This window comes from Pan paniscus, chromosome 3, assembly GCF_029289425.2.
Source record: "Pan paniscus chromosome 3, NHGRI_mPanPan1-v2.0_pri, whole genome shotgun sequence".
NCBI classification, from domain to species: domain Eukaryota; kingdom Metazoa; phylum Chordata; class Mammalia; order Primates; family Hominidae; genus Pan; species Pan paniscus.
In genome coordinates, this window is record NC_073252.2 from 167,767,026 (window position 1) to 167,794,963 (window position 27,938).

Sequence of the window (27,938 nt, forward strand, 5' to 3'; positions counted from 1 at the left end):
ACCTTCATTTTTAAAGATTATGTAATATTTGTTACTTCATATCTTGGGAAAATTATTTTCCCCTTGTGTCCTTATTTTATCTAATAGTGTAAATGCAATTGGTGCCGGCTATAATTCAATTGCTATTTTAAAATACCTCAATATGCCACTTCATAAACATTTATCTGTAGCTGTATCATCTATCTATCTATCTATCTATCTATCTATCTATCTATCTATCTATCTATCCATCCTTCTTTCAGGGAGTCAATTCTAATGGTCCTTCAAAAACATACTAATCAACCAAGGCAATTAATCTGCTGGTTCACTCATTTTCTTCCCTGGTTACTGAACAACTCTTTAAGGAGCTGTAGCTTTACGGCATCTCAGGGGGTGGGGGGTATAACTGATTCTGTCTTTAACATCCCTGTTGGCAGAAACCATTCACTCAAAAGGGTGTTCACCACATGGCATATAGCTAATGTAGTAGTATCAGGTGCACCCAATCTTTTTTTGTAATCATCTCTTTTATATATAATTTTAGTTTTGTCCTGACAGTAAAGATGATTTTATTGTGGCAGGACTAACTCATGCTTCCAGCTCCAGATGGCTCAACAAGGACTGGTGGGTTACTACTATTAGGATTTTTGACGCAACACTTAACACCTAACAACAGAACATGCATGAGATCATAAGCTCCCCATTTCTCAGAGATTTTCAGACAGAGCTGAACTACTACTTGCCAGGGATATCGTAGAATAAATTTGTATAATACAAATCTTGAAATAAATCAGATACCCTCACACATATTTTCCAACTCTGTGATTATACGCTTCTTTGAAAATCATTTGTTAATGTTAAGCCTGACTGATATATCCCCTTTAGACCCATGCAGAACACGGCATTCCAAAACCTGAAAAAAAAAAAATTAGCAGTTTGTTCTGGTCTTGAAAATAGGGATCAGCCAGAATTTCCCAGTTAGGACAAAAGTTTCCTGTTTTCTCATTTGTGATGACACGCTGTTAATTCTTCCATTTATGCCAATGTAATTTCACTTAAATCCTTTTTTACTTGAGCAAACCCGTGGATGGCTGCAAGCAGAGTTTACTGGATAACTCACTCAGCTATTTTGTTTGCCTGTTTGTTCTGTCCTGTACTACAATTCTGATTTGGCGCCCGTTTCTTTTGTTGCACTTTCCATTTGGTAGTCTCCTTTCTTGGTTCACTTATATACTCCACAAAATCCTCTCAACCAACAGGAATTTCATTTTTGCTGTTTACTGATTGTCAAATAAACCTACTTAGCATGTTCTTGGATTTGGTGTTGTCTAGGTGCTTTGTGGCATTTCTGCTACTGATGCCTTCTCCCTGTGGAATGTTTTAGGGATGTGAGTTTCTTTCTTGGATTCCCTAAAGCAAGCTCAATGTGATGTGCTAAAAATTATTTCTTGATATAGATTAAAATCGATTGCTGTAAGATTTGTCAGGACAGAGTTAGGCTTCTGTAGTGGGACGAAATTATGCAGGTTTTACATACAAATTACTTCATTTTTCTCTTTTCCCAAGAAATGCTGCAGATGCAAAGGGTAGGGGTAAGAGCTGACTGCAGGTTTTATACCACTGGAAAGAATGAGTCAAGCCACAGTTACACACCCTTCAGGTGGGACACGACACACATTCCACACAGCTGTGCAAACCCTTTATTAAAGCATCAATCAAAATACAGGATGGATCACATGGTTTTCTGTTTTTGCTACTGTAATACCAACTTATATGAGTCATTTGTTTACAACTTTATTTTTAAAAGTGAACATTTTACAGTTCACAAAATCACCAGATTGACATTTCTGTCGAGACATTTTTCCATTTTCCAATTTTAACAAAGGACATCCAGAACTACTGAAATACAACAAACGAAATCTAAGTGCAAGCATCTTCCTTGATTCTCATTGTTAGCAGCTCTATGGTGTCTGAGATATACATTTGGAGGCTATTTTATTGGCTAAATAAAAATAATTTATGCCAGAATATTCTTAGAACTATTTACTTTCTATTTTTACATTCTCTAGCTTCAATTTTGATTGTAGTATTCTTAGTATCAGCCTCTTTATAAATTCTATCTCTAAAAAATCTGTTAAAGATCATTATCATCCTCATATGATATCTTCGTGAATAAAAGATAAATGCTCAGTCCTTTGGAAAATATAATAAGCAATTGTTTTATTTGATTTTTCCCCCACAATTGATTTGTGTAACCCAAACCTGGTTGATCAATGAAGAAACCCTAAAAATGTCATTAGGAAAATAAACTGTGCTATTTACTGAAGGATTTTTTTAAATGACCAGTATCTTGATGCTCAAAATATGTGAAAATACAATGAGATTTGGTAGATATTTTAAGAGTATGAATAACTTGGTTTAAAAACCAAGGATAGAAACATTTATAGAATTACTCAATGCCAAAAGGATACGTGAAGAGCGGTAAAGGAAAGTATCTGAACAATGCTGAGAAAACAGAGTATCTGAAATGTAAGGTAAATGCTCTGTTTTGGTACCAAATGAAACACTGAAAGGAAATCCCCAGTTAAAAGAACCACAGTGACTGCCACTGAAGAGTTTTAGCACTGATCAACACTGTATTTCCTAGGGCAGAATAAAAGGTATCTGGTTTGCCTTTCTAAACCATTTCTTCCAGCAGCTGGAATTGGTGTTTCTACAGTCAAGTTAATTTGTGTTGGCTGCACGGGGCTTAGAGCATGCTGTTCCAAACATGCAAATGTCCTTTGTACCTGATTTTCTTCATGTGCTAAAGAGCTGAGCAGATCCTAGATCACCAATAAATAAAGATCCAAGCATTACACTTGAAACATCTTATCAGTCCATTAAAATAATTTACATAGCCATAGGTAAATTCATCCAGTCTTTCCATCACATTGCTTTCTTGTTATCTCACATTTGCCCTTCAAAACAAAGTTTCGACAACATGGACTGGTGCAATTAAAAATGAAACAAACAATAAAAACAGATAAAGGAGGAAAGGGGAATTCCAGAACCCCATTGTGTGAGATGTCAGGTCTTTCAACCTTAGTTGTGAAAAAGGAATGCTCATAAGCATCCAAGACAAATCATTCTGGACATAATGACACAGCACAATAATGCGTGGGATGGATGAGACATTCAGAGATTTTTAGAGCGATTTCTAGAAGCTATATATCACATGTATCACGTTTGGTTCCTAGAGATTTTAGTCAAGTATTAGTATTTCTTTTTGCTAAGTATGGTATACAAAAAGATGAGGATAGATGTGCCCTAGAGATATGAAAATATAATATATAAAACAAAACCATTATAAATTACATAGATTTTTCCATATAAAATTGTTTTCCCCATTTAGAATAAATACCATCCAAGTTTACAGATCATCTAAGTGAATTAAATGTACACACATATGTGAATCAGTTTCAGAATTTCAAGAAAAACATTGCTAGAGATATGACCAGGATGACTCAGAAGCCAGAAATTGATTTTACAAACGACTACATACGACCCAAAGGACAAGGCTTTGGATTTAGTGTGAAGCTTTTAAAACTGCCCAAATGAGTCCAATGTGCACGAGTGTGTATGCACACACGTTCAGTCACACTCGCATGAATTTCTATGAAGCTGAACAGTTCACTTTATCTTTGAAAAATCAGCTGAAAGTCATGAGGTCTTCTGCATTTCATATTCTAGCAGGAGGGCCTCTCTCATTTCATAAAGAAGCTGTAGGATGGATAGGAAGAGTGTAGCATTTTTGGAAGGAGAAATTCCCATTTTAAGTCAACCTCCCTTTATGTCAGCTATTATCAAAACCGAGAGCATTATGATGCCTTAAAGAGGGAGAAAGTGTTGAAAATCTACATAAGCTCTCCCCACTGCAGTCTAAAGCAGCAAAACCAATCAGGAAACATTCTTTGGCCGCATATTTCTGCTCTTGCTCCACTGAAAATCTGCCCACTTTTAGCTTATTATCACTATTCAATGTCTAGGTGGAATGGATGCCTTCTCCTTTCCATGTGGAAACCTACACACGGGTTTGGGTGGAATGACAACTGAATAGGATGGGGTAACATCCATACAGTATCACAAAATGAACTTAAGTCCTCTGTTGTTGCTTTGGGCATATAAACCCATGGTAATGAATCTGTGGACCTCCATGACAACTGGAAAATTTTTATATTCTAAGAGGTGGTGTTAAAACTTTTCTGCAACCCAAAAACATACAATGCTAGTCCAGAAAGCCCAACAGGAGTCATAATTTCTCCTGATTTCTCACTGCTCATTTCTTTATGTGACTGCCCAAAGCACTTCTAACCAGAAGTCAACAGTTCAGTCCTTTTCAAGAGATGTCTGATCAAACTCCATGACTAGTTCTATCACCTTCCACAACAGTTATCTATAAACAAACTAATCAAGGCTAGGTTTAAAACCAAGCCCACTGCTCTCAATTACAGAGCCAGATAATGTTTGTTGTAAAGTTTGGATGGCAAAAGTATCCAATTTCATGGACCCATTTTTTGCTTGTCTCATGCAACGGGGGTTGGTTATCCTGGAAGACTGCAAACTTTTTGTGAACTATAAATGTTTCAACTAGAAGGGATCCTGTAGACCCTCGAGTACTACCTGCATATTTTACAGATGAAAAAGATTAAACCCCAGAGAGAGGAAGGGAGTTGTCCAAGGTCACCTCCTCAGATGGTGACAGAGTGAGGACTAAACATCTGGGTCTGCTCTCATCACCAATGTGATCCATGCAATCTTGGACATCATAACCCCATTACCTGATGTGGCCACGGCCCCTATGAATTTATTAAGATTACTGTCTCCTTTGCTTATAAGGGAAAATTAAATAAAACCACTCATTCTCACCAATATTAAATCTTAATTGCAGATGTGGTCCTAATGGTGTTTTTGGAAGGAGAAGACCCACAATTTGTTTAAAATGCTATTTCTCAAAACCAACATTCTTATTTAAGTAATGAAGCATGAAAATGTTAGGTGGACCAAGAGATGAAAGCAAAAATCTTTAAAGTCATTGTGAAAAGGAGCAAGGATGTGAATATTGGTTTGGTTCTGTGAGACAGTGATACCATTTCGACAGTGCTCAGAGCTCATGTCATCTGCCCCTTCTACAGATAAGGGACATGAGGTCCAGACTCATCCAAAGCCAGGCAGCTGGTTATTGGCACAGTGGGTATTAAGCCTTTGGATGACTAATTTTGTCTTCTTTCCATAACATCACGCACCTCACATATAACCACTTTCTTGCAGGACTGCATAATTATTCAACAGTTTTGGCATAAAATCTGATGGCACAGTTCCCTTTGCTATTACCCTAACCTTTTGCTTTCCCCTTTAAGGACAGCCAAGTCAGCTATGCAGTTCACAAAAGTGGACCTGGTTATATGTCATCCAACAGCATATGGTCCCTGCAAGCCTATTTGGAAGCCAATATTCTATAACCTACAGGAATCCACTGAATCCGATGTCTTTGGAAGCAATACATTTTCCAGGTAAAGAATCAGTCTTTATTTGGAGGATGATGTAACTTAAACAGTGACTTTCATGGGTGGTGTGGGTATATTTAACCTTTTACAATCTCCCTCTACATCTCAGCTGAGCTCACCAAAAGGCTCACTCAATCAGACAGGTAAACACATTTTTGACTATTAAAGTGCTATTCTGGGGCAAAGTTTTTCTCAGTTTCGTTTAACAGCAGCTTCGTTGGAAACAAACAAAAAAAGCTATCTATGGAAATAGGCCTGGGGAATGAAAAAAAAAATAACAAGCCTCGTAACTACTTTGGAACATGACAAATGTAATGTGACTTGTAGATATCAGCCCTGGTACTGGTGACTGATACCAAAGTCTCTGAGGTACGTGTTCTAGGGAAACATAAGGACAAAAATGGCAATGAGGACTAAACCAGAAAGAACAATTAGTATTAATAACAATGACCCCATTATAAAGGAAAAGCAAAATTAAAACTGAGAAGAAAGTGCAAAAAACCCACGTACGTGCATTTGCTATTGTAGCAGACCTATATTTTTTAAAAGGAAAAGCAATGCAGGGTGCATTGGACAGGGTTCTTGAACTCAGAATATCTTAACAGTGGTGTACTCTTTGCCAAGAAGGCATCACCAATTAAGGTATTTGGCAGAGATCAGCCTCTAAAACTCATTATCACATAGACACCTTCTGTCTGATATCAATTCTGCACCCTGATGTTTCTCGCACCCTTCTCTACTGGGGAAATTCCAGTCCCATTCACTGCAGGCAGGTGTTTCTCCTTTTAAAGTGGCATCACTCCTACCTAAGGGATGAGAGTCTCCTGGTAAGGCTTAGCGGCAAGTGCGTACTACATCTGTATTACAAGGAGCAGCCCCTGATTTTCTTGATATGCATAGCTTTTCGGGGTTGGTATTAGACATGGCTTTCGTAAATAATGCAGGTGTTTTTGTCATGTGTCACTGCTGGCTCTGTGGCTTCCAGGTAAGCTGGCGGCAGTACCTTATCTGGTACCTCAACAGGTGTTGGCTCTTCAGATGTTAGCTCGGTGGACGTGACATCGGTAGAAGGCTCTGCAGTTTCGGGGGAATGTTCCGCCGACAGTTCTGTCTCCTCTACATCTTTGACTTCAAACTGGCCACCCTCTTGGTCATCTGCATGCTCTTTTTTGGACTGCGGGTGAACTGACACCTTGATGGCAATTTGCTGAGGTTGCTCGTGCAGCGATGAGGCGTCCGAGTCAGCGGCAGGGGAGTCGCTCCGCTTCAGAGAGTTGGGGATTGTGTAGACCTCATCCCTGTCTGTGGCCTCCTGGCCCTCTGGAGTATGCCTCACAAAATTCTGTCCCTGCTCCTCCAGCCCAACCACCTCCATAATCTCCTCCATGATAGTCCTGCAGTTCATAATGAGAGGCGGCAGAGGCACGCTCCTGGCAAGCTCTTCGATGTAGCGGGCGAACTCCATGGTTTTGAACTGGGTGACTTTGGCAAGCTCTAGAGTTTTGGCGGAGGTGATGATGGGGATGCGCTTGGCGATCTCAAATGCCTTCTGCAGCTTCTCTGCACCTTCGGTCCTAAAGAACTCATTGATGGCCTTCTCAGTCTTCTTTAGATGGCTGCTCATCATGCACAGGCGGGTGATATTGAGGACCATGACGATGGTGAAGGCCACCAGGCACACGACCATGTAGTAGACACCCATGTCTCCAGAAGTGAAGATGACACGCAAGGTCACCGTGTTGTTCACGGTGCCGTAGATGTTAGAAGCCACACACGTGTATTTACCTCGGTCTGAGAAGGATACCTTGGTGATGTTCAGGAGGCCGCTGTCGTGCATTTGCCATTTTCCTGTCGGAAGGGAGAGAAGAGAATTCAACCAAGGACACAGAGCTCCCATGACTACAAACTGATACGTTTCTAAGAACATCTATCTATGAACATCTATGAAGAACATCTATGAAGTCTATGAACGTCGACTTCACATGCTTACTATGCGGCAGGCGGTGACATGCATCAGCTCATTTAATCCTCACAATAACTCTGCAAGGTGGCCCCTGACACTGCCTCCGTTTTACAGGATGAGGAAACTGAGGCACAGTCAGGTTAGACAACACTCCCAAGGGCACCGGCTTGGAAGCCGTAGAACTGAAGATGAACTTGAGTTCCAGAGGCTGCACTCTTAACTACCAAACCATATTGTCTAACTCCACATCCTAGTGAAAAATGAGAGAAACAATCTGGAAAACACTGTGCTCTTATTGAAGAGTTCCTCAACTTTAAAAGCAACTGATTCTCTAACCTGCCAGTGAGCATGCCTCCATTGAATATATGTTCACTGGGGAGGTTAATGCAATTAAATTGTTTACCTGAGTTTCTCAAATTTAAGATTGAAGTAATCCTTGTATGATCTCAGTTAATTAAAACATAATTTGTATCATTCATTTTGAGACTCCACAGTGAATTATCTATACTATTTAAAGTTACAAGCTAACAATGTGAGTATTCAGAGGCTGGATATGAATTAATATCAATTTGTTTTAGCCTTGCAAATAAATTACAGACCCATCAAGTTGAAAATAAGCTTGACACGAAGGAGAACACATATTGATAATAAATGCGAGTTTTCTTACCCCCACCACCCTCTCTGGAAAGGATCTAGCATCGCCTCAGGAATGATATTTTGAATTCAGTGAAACACTTTGGTTTGAATTTAGCCTGCCCATCTACCTGCAGGTCAAAGAGCCCTGTGAAACATGATACTAGACGTGGCTTCAGGGTGTTAGGTCTGAGCCCTTCTGAAACCCTACCTCCCTGGACTGTCCCATAGAGCAAATGAAGATCCCAGTTAGGCTTTTAGGGAGTTCTAAGGAACAGGCAAATATTTCTCCATAAAAACATTCTAGTTCGCCGAGCCGACTAGAGAAACCTCTCCTGAGAGCTGGGGCAACTGAACGCAGAGTTTCCTTTTAAGTATCTATTATTGCACTGTATATTATTTGTTTGCTCTCCTTATGGTAGTGAGTTTTAATTCTAATAGAAAGCCTGGTATTTCCCAAAAGCAACTCTTTTTTGTTGTTTTTTGTTGTTAATACAGGGTTCCAATGGACTACGGAATAAGGCAGCACAGGGCCTGTTTTCCCGCAGTGTCCTCTGCTCCAAGGAACTTTCTTAAGGAAGCTGGACGTGTCAATGAGGTACCTCCCGGGGTTCTACAGTTCCTCCTGCCCACTGGCCAGGGGGAATCCGGCGGGAGCCTCTCGGTGGATGCTCTCACATGACTGTGCCTTCTGAAAGAACATCTGTGAAGAGCAGTTTCTGGTGTCCCTGAGTAACCCTTTTCTAACAATTCAGCCAGTGTATTTCCTCCAAGAGTAGAAAACACTGGCTTGGAAAATCTAGTGAATTTTCAGCTTCTTGTGAATGTGTATGAACAAACCAACCTACTCGGTCTGTGAAATTCTCGCTAATTCAGATGGGACATGGGCAAGGCTTCTAATACTTTCATCCCATGAACATAAATTTTGATATTTCAGCTGCAGATTTTTTCAAATATACAATGACCTGAGGCCAGGAAAGTTACCTTGTCAATTTATTTTCTTATAATTTGCATGCCTTATAAAAGTAGACTGCAGCAGGCATGGACAAAAACAGAACAAAAGTCTAACTGATTGAAAGCTTATTCCATAGAGAAGACGTTGGGTTCTAGTAGAGACTTACAGGCTATGCTTGTAGTTTCTCATATTTACCTTCCTTTTGTTGGAAAATATAGCAGAAAATAGAGTGGAGGAGGGTGAGAAGGTGAGGTTATTTGTGTGAAGAATGGTTAGGATCAGTTTGTTTACCTCCTCCCCATCCGTACCACTTTTTGGAACAGTTATCTGTAAATATAAGGATAAAGTAGTCTGAACCTGGGTACAGAAGAAGAGAACACTAACAAGACAGGCATCTGATGGTAATACCAACAGCTTTTTCCCCAAACCTAAGTAACAACTTTAGTGATCATTATGTTCTAATTGTTATAGAAAAATAAAATGTGAAAATACTAGTTACAACATCCCAATGCTTTCCTCTATTGAATATTTAAAAATGTTTCTGAACGTGAACTTTGAGTTTTCAGATATGATTTTAATTGTGTATTGATATGTATTTCTCTAATCTACAACCAAGCAGTTCAATTTAGACAACTACTTATAGGCACTTCAAACATTTCTTGTGACATTGTTAAAAGGGGCATAGCTTGGAATCAAATGCAGTCTAATTAGGTGATATGTGTGGTTCATTTTGGGGAAATCTGTGAGATGTCTAACAGATAAATTATTACTTAGGAGTATATTCAGATTCTTAGCCCAGCACATTGGGTCAACAGACTAATGGTTTTCATATACTTTATCCAATATTTAATTTTATTTGTTCTGAAAGTTTGAAGCCCAGTCATATATCTGTGAAGTGACTATATTAACTATAAACCATGACAAATGTGAGTGCATATATTATAATCCTAAAGCAGGTGGGTTATTACCTATAGCATGAGCTGTAACCATCTAGTTAAATGAGATCATCACAGCTCTCTCTGCCAGCAATTTCCTGTTTCCAATGGAAGACAAGGATACCAAAACGTCTCTTTCGTTTTCAGTCCATTACTAGATTCCTCTGGAAACAATCATTATCTTTATTTTATGGGTTAAGGTAATGTTAATGTCACTTAGAATTCTGGGTGAGATATGATAAAATGAGTATGTGACCTGGATTAAAACATACTATTACCAGACCACAAAGCGAGTCCAAGTCTTTGGAAGCCAACACAGTTCTAAGACTATCATAGAAGAGAACTAAGGTCCTGCAGTCTCCAAGGTTGTGTACGTCTGTATTCCCCCACCCCCTTTTTTGTAAAGGCCAGTATATTAATTCGTTCTGGGAACCAAGACTCCAAATATTTCCTCTCAGCCTCAGCCTGCCCTTCCATTAGTGAAAAATAAAGATTTCTGCACATTCTACTGCCACGTACGGCTCTGAAAACTAAAGATGGTGCAAATTCTGTTTGGAGGCTCCTCCCGCATCAGCTTTGGGCTCATGCTCAAGAAGAATCTCCATCCACACGGCACTTGTCCAGACAGGAACATCTCGAAAACGTTCTTGCTGCTGCATGTGACCATTCGCATCAGTCTATAAATACCTGGCCCTGCATCTCATTCTAGAAGGGTCCCGACTTCAGCTGCCAGAAAGTTATACAAACACCCACGGTGACTATCACAGATCTTCGGGGCTTTACAGGCGAAGTGGGGATACACAGTGCAGTCCCCATGTATTTTAAACTGTAACTGAGTGGGTATGTCAAGCTTATGCACTGAATGTTCATGAAGCTGCATTGCTTCAGCACAAATAAAACCCAAAATGTCAGCAGCAGATGCCAAGTCAGTTCTACATGCAATGATTTTGGAGGAAACAACATAGGCAGCCATCTCGCCATAACCTTCTGAATAGAAAAGACTCTCACGTTCTTCCTGCACTTGGGCTCAGTTACACACTTCCTGTTCCTCGAGCAGACCGTAGCCCCGCCACCCCCCACCCCCAGCCTTGAAATACTCTTCCTCCATCCCCTCTCTCTCAGCTCCTGTTCTGGAAAGTGATGCACACCTGAGGCTTTAGGCTAAAATGCTCACACACGCTGCAGGACAAAGGCTGCTGCATTTCACGTCTCCTGGAGACCAGAAATTGCCAGGGACCTGTCACAGTCTTCCCCAAGAAACTCCAGGCACACGAGGTAATGTGAAAATCTCCCAGAGGTAGGTAAAAGTGTTGTGGTGACAGTCTCTCCTTTGCAAAGACAAAAGCTAGCAGATGTTGTTTCTGAGCTGTACTGCAGGGCATGGGTTATGCCACACAACAAAGCTGACATTTGTAGAAGGGCAGTGATCTTTTTTTATCTTGTTCGCTAATTCAGTCAACAAATATCATTGAGCAAACTGTGTACCAGGCTCCACGCTAGATGATGGGAATACAAAGATGAGTTAGACACGACCCCTGACTGCAATAAAACATCCAGTTCCAAGAGAAAAACAGACTCCGAGACACAACCACAGCATCATGTGGTTAAGTATAATGGCATCTGGGAGGGACTGAAGGGGACAGAGAGCAAGGGCTTCCTAGAGGAGGCCACTGCTAAGCCAGATCCGCTGGCACAGGTAGGGAGAGGAATGCCAGTAAAAGAGAAAGAACTTTTGAGGTCACAGGGAGCACATGAGCACAAGAGACAACACTGAGCCGCTGGAGCTGACCACTAGAAAACCGAGAAGGGCTCAGATGGAGGAAGGCAGGGCTGGATTACAGGAGGACCCCCAAATATGCAAGAGCTTTATATCTATCCTGCAGGAGACCTGGAGCCCCGCCTGCTTCACGACCTCATTTACATGACTTTTCCCCTGACAGGTTTGCCTTACTGTATTTCTTAGAGGGGCCACAGGACCTTCCCTCATGCTCCCTCTCTGCCTGCAAGGCCTTCTTCCTCCCCACCCCAAGTCCCAGCCTCACACATTTAGCCCAGTTAAGACCCCATCCTCAAGTCTTGCTCCATTTCCCAATAAAGCCTTGTGTGAACTCTGATTAAATCAGTGGAGGAAACCTGAAAGTCCAGAAGCAGATGCAGCCAAGCGTGACAAGTTTAAAGATGAAGACCACAGCATTTCAAATTGTGGGGGGAGGGGCGGGGAAGACTATTGGGATAGATGACTGTTCATTTGCAAGAAAATAAAGGCAAATTCCTACTTTATGTGATACATAAAAATAAATTCCAACTACTCCGAAGATCTAAACATAAAATTAGAAGTATAAAATTAATGGAGGATATAAAATATTTTTATAACCTGGAAATAGGAAGTCCTTTTTAAGCATTTCAAACACCTCAGAAGCTGTAAAGGAAAACACCAGTGGATCAGATATCCCCTAAATTAATTTTTTTTCAATATAAAATACACCATATTAAAGTTAAAAGCAAATGACGGGCCAGGAGAAAATTCTAGAATGTTTGACAAATACTTAATGACTCTAAAACATAATGAACAGCTCTAAATCAAGCAAGTCAAGACAAACCCAAAAGAAAAAATGGGAAAAGGCTATGAACAGATCATTGGCAAAAACAAGAAATGTGAATGGTGTCTATGTGTAGAAAATCACTAATATGTAAATTATGATTATAGAGATTACAGTCATTTTTAAAACAACTTTTTCAACTTTCAGGTTGCCAGAATAAAGGGGAGTCGCTAGCGACATTGTCGGCAGTGGAAAGTGACGGCTGCCTGGCTGGGTAGGTATAAGGGGCAGGCCCGGTAGCTCACGGCCCTTCTATCACACACAACTCACCGCAGCCTGGATGGCCGACTCCTGCCCAGCTCGGCCTCCTTTCATTAATTCTTTTCCTTTTTTTTTTTTTTTTTAATATTGCTGAGAATGTAGGGTAAGGGACACTCCCATGCACTGTAGGTAGTTGTCAGGCTGGTAACACTGTTGGAAGGATGATTTGATCACAACTTAAAATGAAGGTAGCCTATGATCCACTCTTAGACTTCTTGAAATTCTTCAAATCAGGCAAGCCTAGGTTGACTGGAAAAACAGCAATGATGTAAACCAACCAACGTAATAAAAAAAAAAAAATCTTTTTAAGAACAGTGTTTCTTCCCAGGGACATAGTTCAGAGCTGTCCTCTCCAGCTCACTTTCTCTGGGAGAAGCCATAACCGTGGTGGGTTCCACACCAGGAGGGCAGCTGACCTGAGACCACGGTGCTCGCCATGGTGGCATGCCCATGTGGTATGGCTCAATGTCTCCTCAATAGGACAGTGCCAGGTAGCCCATCTGGCAATGAGAGAACAGATCAATAGCATCCTATGGTTACAATTAAACCTGTAAACGCAAGAGATTCTATGGTACAGGGGTGACTGTGACTTAGTGTGAAACCAACAGATGACAACATCAGAACTAACGCTCACACAAACAACTTCTGAGCAAATTATTGCTGTACAGCAAGGAGCAGCAATGAGCAATGCATTCTGAACTGAAGAATCACAGGGAAAGTGAGAGCACAACCTCCACAGATACTGTAATCACAGCTTTTCTCCAAACACCACTTCTACTGAAACCTTAAATCCTTCCAGGTTTACCTTAGGATCACTGAGCATTAAAAATTAACATTTTCAACTTGAGAAAGCTGACTGAAAAAAAAAATTATACCCAAATGCTAAGCTTTTAAAATTTCCAATCTTTTTATGAATGCGTGTGTGTAAACAGTGATGGATGTATGGTTTGTCTATATTCCCAATGAGTGGTATAAACAGATTAAAACTGTATTAACGATCCTGTTTAGACACTTTGGCTCTTAAGCCTCACACACCCATGCTTTTCCAGGAGAAGAATTAAATCTGCCAAAACGAGTATGTTAGTTTCTTGAAACTAATTTAAAAATATTCAGATAGTGAGAGTTCCAGTAAATGTTTATGCAAACAATAAATGAAATACAACATTCATTCAAACGAGGATTGCGTAGAATCGGCACCCTTCAAAGCACAAAATGTGTGCATATGTGTTTGTATCTATAAATGTGGCACATATTTTGTGAAATACAGGCTACTGAAGAGATAAGATTCATGCCTTTTTACCAAACATAATTGAAAGCAAATTTAGCACTGCATGGCTGCACCTGTTACAAGGCATCTGCAGAAGATGACAGCTCCTTGAAGCCACTGCAGCATCAGGTTATGAATCCCAGAAGCTGCAAGTGCTCTTGTGCCTCCCCAACCCCACCCACAACCCTCCCAAGAGACCTCTTCAGAGAGGACTAGGGCAGCTCTAACAAGCCAATTCTTACATCATGTAGAGCGAAGGTGGCCTGGGATAATATAGGCTTAGCTAAGCTTTCAACTCAGGAAGGTGGGGATGGAAGGATTTTGCTGTTCAGAATCTGTAGTTCGGTTCTACTTCAAGGTACTAATATCTGAAAATAACCTACTGTCTTTTTATTTCCTGGAAAAGGAAACATCTGTTCCTCTAGCTAATTTGGTCTGGTAATCTTAATTTTTAAAGAAGTGCCAAGCATGTAATTCCATAGAACATGGAATCATAATACATGGGCTCATAATAGTCTTTTCTAGAGAGTAGCTACAGGTGGTCCCCCAAAATAACAGCACTCTACACTTAGTTCACATTAATCACTTCCATTTTGGGAATCTTAGCTGTCATCCATATCTGAAATGGATCTGGAAGGGTCTTTTCACTGCTAAGACTAAAGCTATCTGGGCTCACATCCCAAGTGGAGCACAACTCACTGAAGAAACACACAAATGGTGGTTACCATGTTGGCATTTGATATGGCTCAATTCAGAACATTAACCTTAGTAATGTAAATTAAACTGCTTCTATGGGATCTACTTTGGAACGTTTCTTTAGTTAGCCAAGGGGTTGCTCCTTTGGGTTACAGCAGGGTTTCTCTACTCGGGTACTACTGACATTTGGGGCTGGATAATTATTTATTGTAGGGGTCTGTCCTGTGCAATGTAGGCTGTTTAGCAGCATCTCTGGCCTCTACCCACTTGAAGCACAACCAGCCTGACCCTACTGGTTATGACAACCAAAAATGTCTCCAGACTTGGCCACGTGTCCTCTGTGGAGAAAACAGTTCCCAGCTGAGAACCACGGGGTTAGGCAAATGCAAAATTCATCTGGTGCATAATGCTTTGTAATTTCCACATACACTGCTTTCGTCCGAGGTAGAAGCACATTAGATATCAAAGGGCCCTTTGTACGCAGAAGTGATGCACCAGGAAAGGAGGCCTCTGATGAGAAGAGAATCCCAAACTCACTGTCATAGCAGTCAGGACATTATTTTGAAATTTCAAATAACATTTAAGGGACAGGAATTTCTTTTGCATTTACTGAGTTTTGGAAAGGTTGAGAAATTGAGAGAGAGAATATTAAATTACCCAGAAAACTCTTTCTTTACAAAACACACTATATTAAGAAACAGGGATTTTTAGCAATCGAAACCTATTATTGTGAGGATATAGTATAATATTAACAATAATAATAGCAGTGCCACTTACTGAGAGCTTGCTATATTCCAGGTACCTCTGCTAAGCATTTAAGACTCACAGTCCCACTTGTAGTTAAAAAAGGATTATCTCTATTTCACAGACTAGAAAACCGTGGTTGAGAAAAGTCAAAGAACTTCCTTAAAGACTATATAGGGCGATTCTTCTCAATTTCCAATCATGTATTCATAATTACATATTTTCCAATAATATGTACATATGTTCACAAATCATAAATTGTGTTTGCTACCATTTGATGTTCTGTTTGTTGTTGAGATAGGATCTTGCTATTGCCCAGGCGGGAAAGCAGTATTGTGATCAAGACTCACTGCAGCCTCAAACTCCCAGGCTCATGCAATCGTCCCACCTCAGCCTCCCCAGTAGCAGGGACTACAGGTATGTGCCACCAAGCCCTGCTAACTTTTTTTTTTTTTTCCCATAGAGACAGGGTCTCACTATGTTGCCCAGGCTGATCTTGAATTCCTGGGCTCAAGTGACCCTCCCATCTTGGCCTCCCAAAGTGCTGGGATTATAGCCATGAGCCACTGCACATGGCCTTGATGAGTGTTTTAAATCTCAAGTATTTAATATACTAAACAAGAATTCAGTATAACAGGTTAATACACCACTTCACACTGATCTTAGAGGTAAAGGATAATTTACATCTAATGCTGTGGACACCGACCTATTGATATATAAATATTAAGCAGGGAGGTGATAACTACAGTCTTATCAATGGCTGACACAGCTTGTCATGGTCCCTTGCAGAACTAGTTAAAAGGCATATTACAATCTATTCAAAGAAACCTGCAAAAGTAGAGGGATAAAAACAATAAAGCAAAGTAAACTAGAGGCAAAATTTATAATAATGAATTCCATAGCACTATAGTAGCAGTTGTGACAATTGTAGACTCAGTGCTTAATTGTTTTTGGCAACCAGACACTACAAGAGCACAGAAAACAAATCCACAAGAAAAGTAAAAAACCTAACTTAATGGAAGAATTTCAAACTTAATCTCTAACAAACCCAGACATGTTTACAAGGGCTGAAACCAGCTGACTTTCTTGAAATCCTCATTACTTATCTCAGAGAGGTGCTAATGTTAATGTAAATGGTTTAAAGTCACAGTAAGAAGCAACAGTGAAAACACATTGGATAATTAGTGTCTGAAATAGTTAGGACTTAATTCCTGGCTACTATACATTTCTACTCACTTCTAGCAAAAGGAAAACTGAAAACAGTATATTTCGTGGCCATCTGTGGTTATTCATGTTGTCTGCTTTATGGTGGGTGGACTACCTCAAACAGGTTCTTTGCTGAACTACAAAAACAAAAGTCTTCCAGATAGAGATCACACATTAGCCTCTCCTGATCCTGTGGAATTGAAGTGACAGCACCAGGCAAGCAAAGCAAACCAGCTGCTGCTCCTGCCAATGACAGGAAATAGCCCCATTCTCTCTGGGCCTGGAGGGGCTGGCATGAATAACAGCTCTCTCACCTTTTCAGCAGAAACGAGACATGAAATTGCTCCTTTCCAGGCTAATCACAAAGTGAATGGCAGTGTGCTCCTCGAGTGACTCACCGATGATTTTTGAACGCCTTTTTGTGCATGTGCATGCCATGTACACACACATGTTCCGGCACAAATCCTAACACTGTCTGACCTTGCTATCGGTAGTGAGGATGCCTTTTCCATCTAGGAGTTCTTCTCATATTCACTCAGTCTGAGTGAGAGGCTCTTCAACATTTTTCACCTACAGGACCTAAAGGATGATGTGATGGGGCACAGAGGGAGAATGAATACCCGCTGGCCACACTCTGGTTGTGTCATACCCTCTGGTTTCACCTGGTTTCTCATCTGTATACATGAGGATTAATAACACTTCACTGTAGGGCTTATTATAAGGATTAGAAATAATATATGTCACTTGGTGCAGGGACTTAGTAAATGGCAGCAGTTGTTAATGAAAATTATAATTTTGTTAGTTTGGTTCTAACAGTAGTCTTAGTGTACCTAGGTAAGGTTGTAGGATATTAGTATCATTTTTCTTTTTTTTGTTTTTTTCAGACAGAGTCTCGCTCTGTCACCAGGCTCGAGTGCAGTGGCGTGATCTCAGCTCACTGCAACCTCTGCCTCCCAGGTTCAAGCGATACTCCTGCCTCAGCCTCCTGAGTAGCTGGGATTACAGATATGCACTGCCACGCCCAGCTAATTTTTGTATTTTTAGCAGAGACGGGGTTTCACCATGTTGGCCAGGATGGTCTCAATCTCCTGACCTCGTGACCCACCCACCTCGGCCTCCCAAAGTGCTGGGATTACAGGCATGAGCCACGCGCTTGGCCTAGTATTTTTCATACTATATTCAATCACCTCTTTGTTGATTTAAAAAAAAACAAAAAACAAAACACAAAAAACACCGCTCCATATAAACTTCTAGCCTATTGGTCTGAAAATGGAAATCTATGTCCATGTTATAATATGGACATTTCCCCCTTCAAAAATGAAAAGTTAAAGACTATGGGTTTACCAATAGGCCATTCCAGCTCTCAGATTCTGATATTTTTTGAGCAAGAATCTCTCGTTTCTGTTGTTTTCTGTGTATTGCTTGGTTGTTAGGTACACTGCTTTGTATATTATCCCATGTTGCTTATGCTCTGAAATTACCATCATGCATTGTAATTACAAAAGCTGAGCTGGAACATCAAGTACTAGTATCACGAGTTTTTTTTAAAACTTGAAAGTTTTAAAGAGATTTAAAATAGCTAACTGATTTATCAGCAAGGCTGCTGGCTACAAACCAGAGTGTTGAATTCTGATGGAGCAGTTCTCTGTGGCAAAGGCTTTTGACTGGCGGCCACTAGCTTGGGGTCTACTGACAGGCTACTACTATAGTCCATCTTAGCACCCACAAACAAAAGAAAATGGAGCCAAATATAACTACCAACTAGTTCAATGCCCTCAATACACAGATGAAGGAGGCACGGTGCAGAGTCAGCTTGCCAACGCTGAGTCAGCAGTTACAAGGACCTTTTCGCTAAGATACCACGTATGTATCTCAGACGCAGTAAGATACTACACTTTGGGATAATCCTCGAAATGTTGGAACTGAAATTCAGGCCCCAGCACTATGCTATTCCCACAGTTCTCTTCCTCTCTAGGACTGAGGAGTTCAGTGCCCCAACCCAGCTTTTTAATACCCAGGAATAACCTTTGCTTTAGGGTCCATGTAGAAGGGAGATCCAGGTCTTGGGTCTTTCTTCCCTTTGATTCAGTCACCGTGGGTTCCCTAGCGATAGCTCAGCCCTGCAGAAAGACCTGCTAAGGTACCTGGCCTGCAGTGTCTTTGTTACCATGGCTATTGCCCTCCATTCACAAGTGTGACATCACTGCCTTCTGACTTGTCCTGGAGGAAGTGGCTGTAGGAACCAAAACCAGTGTGGGCTAGGGGTTGTGTTCCCTCACCTTTCCACTGTCAGTAGTGAAGGTTCTTGTTACAGTCACTTTTTAAAATTGAGACAGAGTCTCACTCTGTCGCCCAGGCTGTAGTGCAGTGGCGTGATCTCTGCTCACTGCAACGCCTGCCTCCTGGGTTCAAGAGATTATTCTGCCTCGGCCTCCTGAGTAGCTGGAATTACAGGCACGTGCCACCATGTCCGGCTAATTTTTGTATTTTTAGTGGAGATGGGGTTTTACCATGTTGGCCAGGCTGGTCTCAAACTCTGGATCTCAGGTGATCTGCCCGCCTTGGCCTCCCAAAGTGCTGGGATTACAGGCCTAGTCATAGCCACTTAATAATAGCAGGACTTTGGGCAAATTTCAGTAAATGGGCATTTGAACTATAATGTCTTCAAGGTGCCTTCTAATTTAACTTTGCTATGGTCCCACAATTCCTCTTGGTGGGTAAAAGTTCGACTCTCCTAGGTTAAACGCAATTCATAATATGTAATATTTTGACTTAAAGGAAGAAGATTTATAATGCTCTACAACCTTGACTGGCTAACCAAAAGCAATGTAAGTGACAGCACTACAGCAAACCCCACATCCTGGCCAATTAGACGGCTAGCAGCCTCAACCATTCGGAACACAGCTGTGAACCAGAAGTAGGCAACTGCAAGAAAACTCCATTCACTTAGCTCCTAAGGAGATATACAGCATTAGCCTCTATTTTTTCAGGGCAATTAAGATAAAATGAGGGAAAGAGATTTAAAATGTAGGTTTTCCTGGAGCAGAAACTCTTTTGGGGATTGCTCATTGGTTAAAGAATTGTGGAACAGGAGGGCAATGTGAATGGAAGAAACTAATAAGCTGCTACTTTAGAACAATGTTCTTTTCACTCCCCCACCCCAACCCCTCTACATCACACAGTAAATGCCTAGGAAAGCAGATTAACTCCTTCTGGTCAATCTGACCAGGATTGGGTTTTCAGACAATTACTTCTCGCATCTAAAACAAGAAATGCACCGATTCCCGAAGACCCAATCCTCTCTCTGGCTAGTCTTTCCCGGAGTGAGGTGACTCACACTTTTTGGTCAGAAATGCATTTATTAAAAACCAAGCAGTCTCCTGCTGTCCCACATCCTTCCTTGTTATTGCATCCTCCCTCCCTCCCTGCCTCAGCCTAGAAACTGCAGCCAGGTCTCCAGGAATCCCAGCCAGTGGCTGAGACTTGCACTGAGGTTTCTTTCAGAAGTGTGGTCTTTAAATCCACGGCCAATGAATTAAATGGACATTTAATGATAAACAACGGCTATATTGTTTATTCCAGCCATCTCCATGAAAGAAAACAAAACTCCCTTAAAAATTGAATATATTATTTAGGAAAATCCATTTTACATTTGTCTCTATAATGTATTGGATGTATTATATTACAAAATTCCAAGAAGCCTTTAAAAAGACTTCTGTGTTTGTCCTTTGTCTTCTGTGTCAATGAGGGGAAAAAATGAATTAATTGCTTCTTTGAATCCTTAAGGATATATATTCTCTCCTGCCTTAGAAAAACAAGACAAGATGAGATCTTTAAATCATTTGCATGAGAAGAACTAACATCACGGGTGCTGGCTGCAAAGCTCCTGTTTATATTTTATTATGACATTTGATACAACTTTAAAGCCTACCTCCTCCTCTCTCCTTCTCATCCTCTTCTTCTTTCAGCAGCTTGCCAATGGAATTATACCACTTGAACTGTGGGTCAGGGATGCCATAAACACTACAATTAATCAAGGCACTGTTCCCTTCCTTGACTATGATATGGTCAGTTCTGGCAATGATTACGGGCACAGAGCCCAAGACCACGTTAGTGCCATTTAAAGTGCTGTTAGTCACACTCTTAGCGGTGGCTAGAGTGGATACTAGGATTAAAAAGGGCACAGAAGGTAGAAAGCACACAGTCAGATGGCTCTTCAATCGATCCATCTTCTTTGCTTGCTCTGTAAGGCAATAGAGAGATGGTTTGCCAACCGAATCTTCTATCAGACAACACACTGTTCACAGCAGGTCATGGGACAAACCTGTCCTGGGTCCATAGAGTTGGTACTTGAGCAAGAACCTGTTTTTAAGAAAACAAAAATATATACACATAAACATTAGCATTCATCCATTCAAAACACTATAAACGGTTAGCAATGCAGCTAAAATACAAACATCTACATACTTTTTTTTTTTTTTTGAGATGGAGTCTTGCTCTGTTGCCCAGGCTAGAGTGCAGTGGGGCGATCTTGGCTCACTGCAACCTTCACCTCCTAGGTTTAAGTGATTCTCCTGCCTCAGCCTCCCAAGTAGCTGGGATTACAGGCACCCACCAACATGTCTGGCTAATTTTTGTATTTTTAGTAGAGATGAGGTTTCACCGTGTTGGCCAGGCTGGTCTCGAACTCCTGACCTCAGGTGATCCACCCACCTCGGCCTCTCAAAGTGCTGGGATTACAGGCGTGAGCCACCGCACCCGGCCAAACCTACATACTTTTTAAACAAAACACAACCATAAGATGTTCCGGATGTGAATTATATTTTCCACAGAAATCATAATTTTGTTTTTTGCTATCAAAACATATAGATTTTATAGGAACAAATATTTCTTATATTAAATTTATATATTGCTTCATAGAGCTCAAAAATGGATTCAGGCTGCTTTCACTTACCATGACAAGCTCTCTTTCCTCCACATTACCTGTCTTCATTGTGGAGGACCTAATTGTTCACCTGGGTGTTCCTTAACCTCTTCTCTCCCAGTAAACGGGACTTCCAGTCTACGTCACTGGTCACAGCTTGGGCTCTGCCGGCATTTGGAAGGACTGCATCAGAATCACTCTGGCATTCTCCTAACTACCCATTATAGCTTCCAGAATGCTCCTTACTGTCTCATTCAACTTCCCATGCTCCTCTGAGCTCCACCTCATCTAGCGCTCTCTGCTCTGTGTTACTGTTACTTATGGGCTCCAGGTCACTCATGTACACCCTGGTTTCAATCTCATCTGCCTCCCACAGGCTGGGGAACATCACCAGACATTACGGTTGGCGGCACTTCTATGTCCAAAGATCTAACCTTCACCTAGTCCTCTATCCTCCATTTCATTCTAATCCTATAGCCATGCCTTCTTCAAAGGCAGAAGTTATTATTTCAATTCTGCCTACAACAACACTGAAGGGGTACCTGGTGATGATAAATTAGCTTCAGATCATATTTTTTTTCAGTAGGAAAGAAAAGAGTTTTGTTTTGCCATAGATTTCCATAAACCCCACTAAACTGGAGTGCTTTCCTGCCCTAGGAAGCCAACACATTATGCCACCAGCTGAAACCCTGTGGCGAAGGGAGATAGCACAGACTGCAATGGTATGATAGACACCCTGCCATGACTTTGCAAATGTCTTTCTTTACTTGGCTAAACTTGTGGTTTCCTTTGTGGTTGGAAAGCTGACCTATTCGATACAGAATAGCTGTGAAGAGCATGGCCTCAGGTTTGAGAGAGACCAGGCCAGGATTCTGGACATAACCACCTTCGCTGGCTGTATGTCTTGGGCAAGTACAAGACAATTATAAGGATTCACAATCAAATGTATATCAAACACCTATGTACTGCTGCCTTGATAAACAAGAATTATTAGCACAATGTATAAAGCATCCTTTATTGAAATGCTTCTCAAATCTATTTTTATGTGTTCTAAAAGCCAGATCTTGAGTTTTGTTTAAAACGTTATTATAAATTATAAATAATTATAAATGACTTTCAGCACTGGGTCCTTTGCAGGGGCTCAAGTCTGAGAATGCATGAGCTGCCCCCTTAGGTGTATTCTGTGGTGAGCATGTTGAGGGCAGGGGCTGGGTCACTCATTATTGACACCCTGGTGCCCGAGCCATAGCAGATGCCTGGCTAAATACCACAGGGGAGAATCAGAGACAAGACAGATTGGGAGATGGGTTCTAATAAATATGGGTGGTAAATATAACTTTTCCCCCCAATTAAAGAAAATGCCACAAATGGAAAATCAAACTGAATTTTAACGTGTGTATCTCAAGAGCTGTTTTCAAACAGAGGCTCTCCACATTTGGCTTTCTACGTTCAAACACATTGTGCTAGCAGAGTAAAGAGAAGGGGATACTGCTGTGCTATTATATTTTAATAATGTCAGTAGGTGCTTTGGGCTAGAAACACAGCCAACTGTTCTGAAATGGAATATAGTTCTGTTAGAGACCTTACGAGATACAGAAGCAGAGACTTTCGTTTTATGCAGGGATTTCAGTTAGCAAAATGTTTTCCCTCTTCCTCATTTTTATTCCCATCCTCTCCCATCTGGAAAAGTCACTAAGGTACAGAAGACATAACGCATCATTTACAGGTTGTTTGTATCAAAGCGTTTTACTCTAAAATTCTGTGAAAACTGATTCAAAGTAAGCACTGAATTAACACTAATGAATTAATAGTTTTAGTAAGAATTTACTTTCAGTTTACTCTTTCACTTCAGATTTTTCAAAAGGTATTTATTATGTGCCGGGCACACTGCCAGGATTTAGGGGATGGGAAGTGCCACAAAGCTCAATAAACCACAGACCATGTCCACTCACAGTCTAGTAGTGGAAAGACATACAGATAACTTCAATATGTTCTCTAGATGCTATGGGCTTGGAGTTGGGTAGGAAGGAGGGGCACCAAACAGCTTGGGTGCCACCTAGAGATGATGTTTGTTGACTGCCCATCCAGCATCCAGGCCCTCTTCTGCCTTTCCCTTTCTGCGAGTCCCATGGCTCACAGGGTAGAAACTTCTAGTCCTTCTCATCACCCCATCGCATGTGCACCTACCAAACTTGACACTGCTCCCTGGTGTATGATCTTGCACTTTTCTGTTTTGAGTAAATTCCTTCTCGATTACAAGGACAGCTCCTGGATAGCAAAAACTTGCACATATAGTTCAGTAGGATTTCCTTATTGCTAGGCACCCATAATCACGTTTACACACTTGCTGTATGAAGCCATGCTTATATGTAATCCAACGGCAATTATTTAAGAACACATTACAATGTGTTGCCTGAAGAACATAAGATATCACGTGACTCTGGACGCTGGCAAAATATTCTGCAAATGTACCTTTTCAGCTTGTTGGATTAGGATCTTACAGACAGCACCATGAGAAGTTTAGTTGAGCTGGACATGGTGGCTCACGCCTGTAATCCTAGCACTTTGGGAGGCTGAGGCAGGCGGATCACGAGGTCAGGAGTTCGAGACCAGCCTGGCCAATATGGTGAAACCCCATCTCTACTAAAAATACAAAAATTAGCCGGGCGTGGTGGTGTGCTCCTGTAGTCCCAGCTACTCAAGAGGTTGGGGCAGGAGAATCACTTGAACCCAGGAGGCGGAGGTTACAGTGAGCCGAGATGGCATCACTGCACTCCAGCCTGGGCGACAGAGCAAGACGCTGTCTCAAAAAAAAAAAAAAAAAAAAAAAAAAAAGTTTAGTTGATAACAATCTAACATTGTGAAAGACATTTGAGCCAGCAAAGAGTAAAATAACAATCTAACATTGTGAAAGGGATTTGAGACAGCAAAGAGTAAACCCTAAGTACTATAATCCAGCAGCTTAAAATGCAGTCCTTCAAAATACAAGAACAAAGACCACAGCTTTCAAAACCAGGGCTTAACAAAAGCTACAATGGACAAGTTGTTAAACCTCATAATCTTTGGGAAAACTTTGATAGACTACTTTATTTTCTATAAATAGAACAAAAGAGAAATATTTAGCAAATATCAAATGTTCTTTATTTTGACCCCTTCCCTACCTCCCAGCCACTGGATTTTATCTAAAAATGTTTAATAAAATGCTTTGTTCAGTCCTATTTCTTCTTTTTCCACCTATAATCAATAAGACTGTTGCCCATGTATTTCTGGAGCTAGAAGGAAAAGGACCTCTTGTGTAAGGGGTGTTTTGTACTAAATGAATATTATTGTTTTTTCTTGGCAGAGTCAATTTGGGTATTGCCCCAACTACTCTGATGAATAATTTGTAGAGTGATACAACTGGATTTTGTTGCAACACCTACTGAGAGTTACCCCTATTTTAATTCGCGTGGGAATGATGCCACAGGCACATAAGCTACCTTCTGGATGAAAACACATTCTTCATAGGGTTATACTCATGAAGCATGGAGAGGGAAGCCCCATTTCATATGAATTGGAAAGTGGCACTAAAATACTCATTAAGACACGAATACTAACTTTTCAAAACTGGTAGTCAACTCAAGCCATTTCAGTTATGAATATGTTTCTGCCACTTCCTTTCCCATATATCATAATGAATTCAAAATATCCATGTCTTTTTTAAACAAAAATTTAAAATATTTTCTTTTGCGATTAAAAAATATGAGAACAAAATTCTCACTGGCTCATTCTATCCCACCTAACATCTTTCAGGATCAGCATAGAGTCTCTTGAACAGCATGGGTCTGAATCACTCAGTCCACTTATATGCAGGTTTTTTCTTTTTTAACAGAAGTTACACTGAGTGTGCCTGCCTCTCCTTCCCCCTCTTCCACATCCACCACCTATGAGACAGCAAGACCAGCCCCTCCCCCTCCTCCTCAGTCTACTCAACTTGAAGATGGCGAGGCTGAAGACATTTACGATGATCCACTTCCCCTTAGTGAACGGCAAATATATTTTCTCCTTAAGATTTTCTTAATAACAGTCTTTTCTCTAGCTTACTTTATTGTAGGAAAATCGTATATAATACACATAGCATACAAAATATGTGTTAATGAGCTGTTCATGTCATCAGAAAGGCTTCTGGTCAACAACTGGCTATTAGTAGTTAAGTTCTGGGGAGTCAAAAATTATACACAGATTTCCCACTGCATTGGGGGGGGTGGGTGCCCCCAACCCATGTTGTTCAAGCATCAACTATACTGAATTTTAGATAATTAGGGTGATCTCTGAATATAAACTATGGTGATATGGTTTGGCTGTGTTCCCACCCAAATCTCACCTTGAATTGTAATAAACCCCATGTGTCAAGGGTGGGGCCAAGTGGAGATAATTGAATCATGGGGGTGGTTTCCACCACATTGTTCTTGTGGTAGTAAGTCTCATGAGATCTAACGGTTTTATAAATGGGAGTTCTCCTGCACAAGCTCTTTTCTTGCCTGCTGCCGTGTAAGACATGCCTTTGCTTCTCCTTTGCCTTCCACCATGATTCTGAGGCCTCCCCAGCCATGTGGAACTGTGAATCAATTAGACTTCTTTGCTTTATAAATTACCCAGTCTCAGGTATGTCTTTATTAGCAGCATGAAAACAAACAGACGCATATGGGAATCTAAAGTCAAGGGCCAAGAAATCTGTGGAAAAAAATGTTCCTTTAGCAATTACTGCAGTCCAGAGTCAAATCATTTAAGTGATAAATCAGTTAAGTCTTATCTCAATGCCCAAAGTCCTATTACAGAGATTCATACTGCCCTTTCTTGCCCTTTCTTGTCCATGTTCTAGAGTCTATTTCTGTACAGAGATTCTTGATGCCTCTAATCACACAAAGGTAATACCTAATTCAGATGGCAAATGTGATAATCACAGGAAAGTATGAAAGGGCATTGCTTTTAGGTTACTTTTAGAAGCATCTAAAGGGGATCAGTTCAATCCAAATCAATATGCATTACCTGAGAAATGACCTGTGCTGGGTGCACTGCCAGGGGTTGAGGCCTTTCCCCTCTTGTCAGAATCCAGCAGGGGACACAGGACTTTCCCCTCTTGTCAGAATCCGGCAGGGGACACAGGAACATATATCGACAGTTACAGGACAGTGTGACAGCTGCCCATCACAGGGTGTCAAAGATCCACTGGGGCACCAGACAAGAGATGGAAGTATTAACAGTTTGGATGAGCCAGGAAGAATTTTCTGGAAGTGATTCTTTAAAGACGTACCCAAGTGGACCAGGGGAGAGAAGCTGACCCAAAAGAGGAATAGAATATTGAAAGAAATGATTACAGAGAACCTGGGGAAATGTCTGTAATTAGGCACTGATGGCCAGGTGGTGTGTGCAAGAACAGAGGAGGGGGAAGTAGGCTGGAAAGGCAGGCTGGCCCAGAAAATGACCGGATAGTATGCAACGCCAAGGATGGGGGCACTCACAGGTTTTGAAAAGGAGAAGTGACAGGGCTAGTTCTGTGTTTACAAAGATCAGCTTGATCCTCGTATGGCTGCGATGTAGACCTGGCTAGGAGACTAGTATTATACAATATCCAGGAAGGAAATGAACGGGGGCCTGAACCAAAAGCAGTGGGGAAGGAAAGAAGTTGGCAGATGCAAAGAGGTACAGGAATTAGAATGTACAGAATGACTATCTGATAGCAGGTTGAAGTAGTACAAGACCTCCTGACCAGTGGCACCTATGATTATACAGACAGCTCTTAGGAAGCAAGTGTCTCATTTACTAAAAACCAATGGCTGGCACTGTCAGTAGAATACACAAATTAAGAAATTCAACAAACCACTCCCTTGGGCAGCACTCTGCACTCTGCTGCCACTCTTGGATGAGGGCCTGTCTGCTAGCAGTGACCTGGCAGAGTACACGGTCGCTCCTGCCTGGTTCCTCACTGCTCCTCCTAGCTTCACCATCTTCTCTCTCTGTACCCCTGGCTGATGGAGGGTGTTGTGATGACAAACCACAGTCATGACATTTACATATAAAAACTCACAAATTAAGAGCTATACAGCAGCACACCATGAGAAGAATTAGAGCCTGTCTTTTTAAAGTAGTTGGCCCTTAGGAGGAAAGTGAGACTCAGGAGAGACCTCATGGCATTCTTGGTACAATACGCACTTATTAATTGTGTAGTGTTAGGATAATTTCCAGCTAC

At 41.1% G+C, this 27,938-nt stretch overlaps 1 protein-coding gene and 1 long non-coding RNA gene across 11 annotated transcripts in view; one reads left to right on the forward strand and one right to left on the reverse strand.

The window, feature by feature from the left end:
• Positions 1-1,661: 1,661 nt before the first annotated feature.
• MFAP3L (microfibril associated protein 3 like) overlaps positions 1,662-27,938 on the reverse strand; it is a 40,915-nt gene continuing 14,638 nt past the window's right edge. For 3 of the 10 annotated variants that reach the window (XM_034959413.3, XM_034959411.3, XM_034959412.3), the window contains exons 2-3: positions 20,717-21,147; positions 1,662-7,373 (exon numbers count right to left, since the gene is read on the reverse strand). In XM_034959413.3, the coding sequence (XP_034815304.1) occupies positions 6,442-7,373; positions 20,717-21,014 (1,230 nt within the window). In that variant the 5' untranslated portion in view covers positions 21,015-21,147 and the 3' untranslated portion in view covers positions 1,662-6,441. Of the gene's footprint in view, positions 7,374-20,716; positions 21,148-21,739; positions 21,874-27,938 lie in introns of all 10 variants that reach the window. The other 7 variants (XM_034959421.3, XM_034959417.3, XM_034959418.3 and 4 more) reach the window with 4 other exon arrangements.
• Positions 5,393-20,710, forward strand: LOC106634734 (uncharacterized). The gene is made up of 3 exons (XR_004671269.3): positions 5,393-5,531; positions 8,620-11,286; positions 12,759-20,710. It is a non-coding gene; the product is annotated as an uncharacterized LOC106634734 (long non-coding RNA).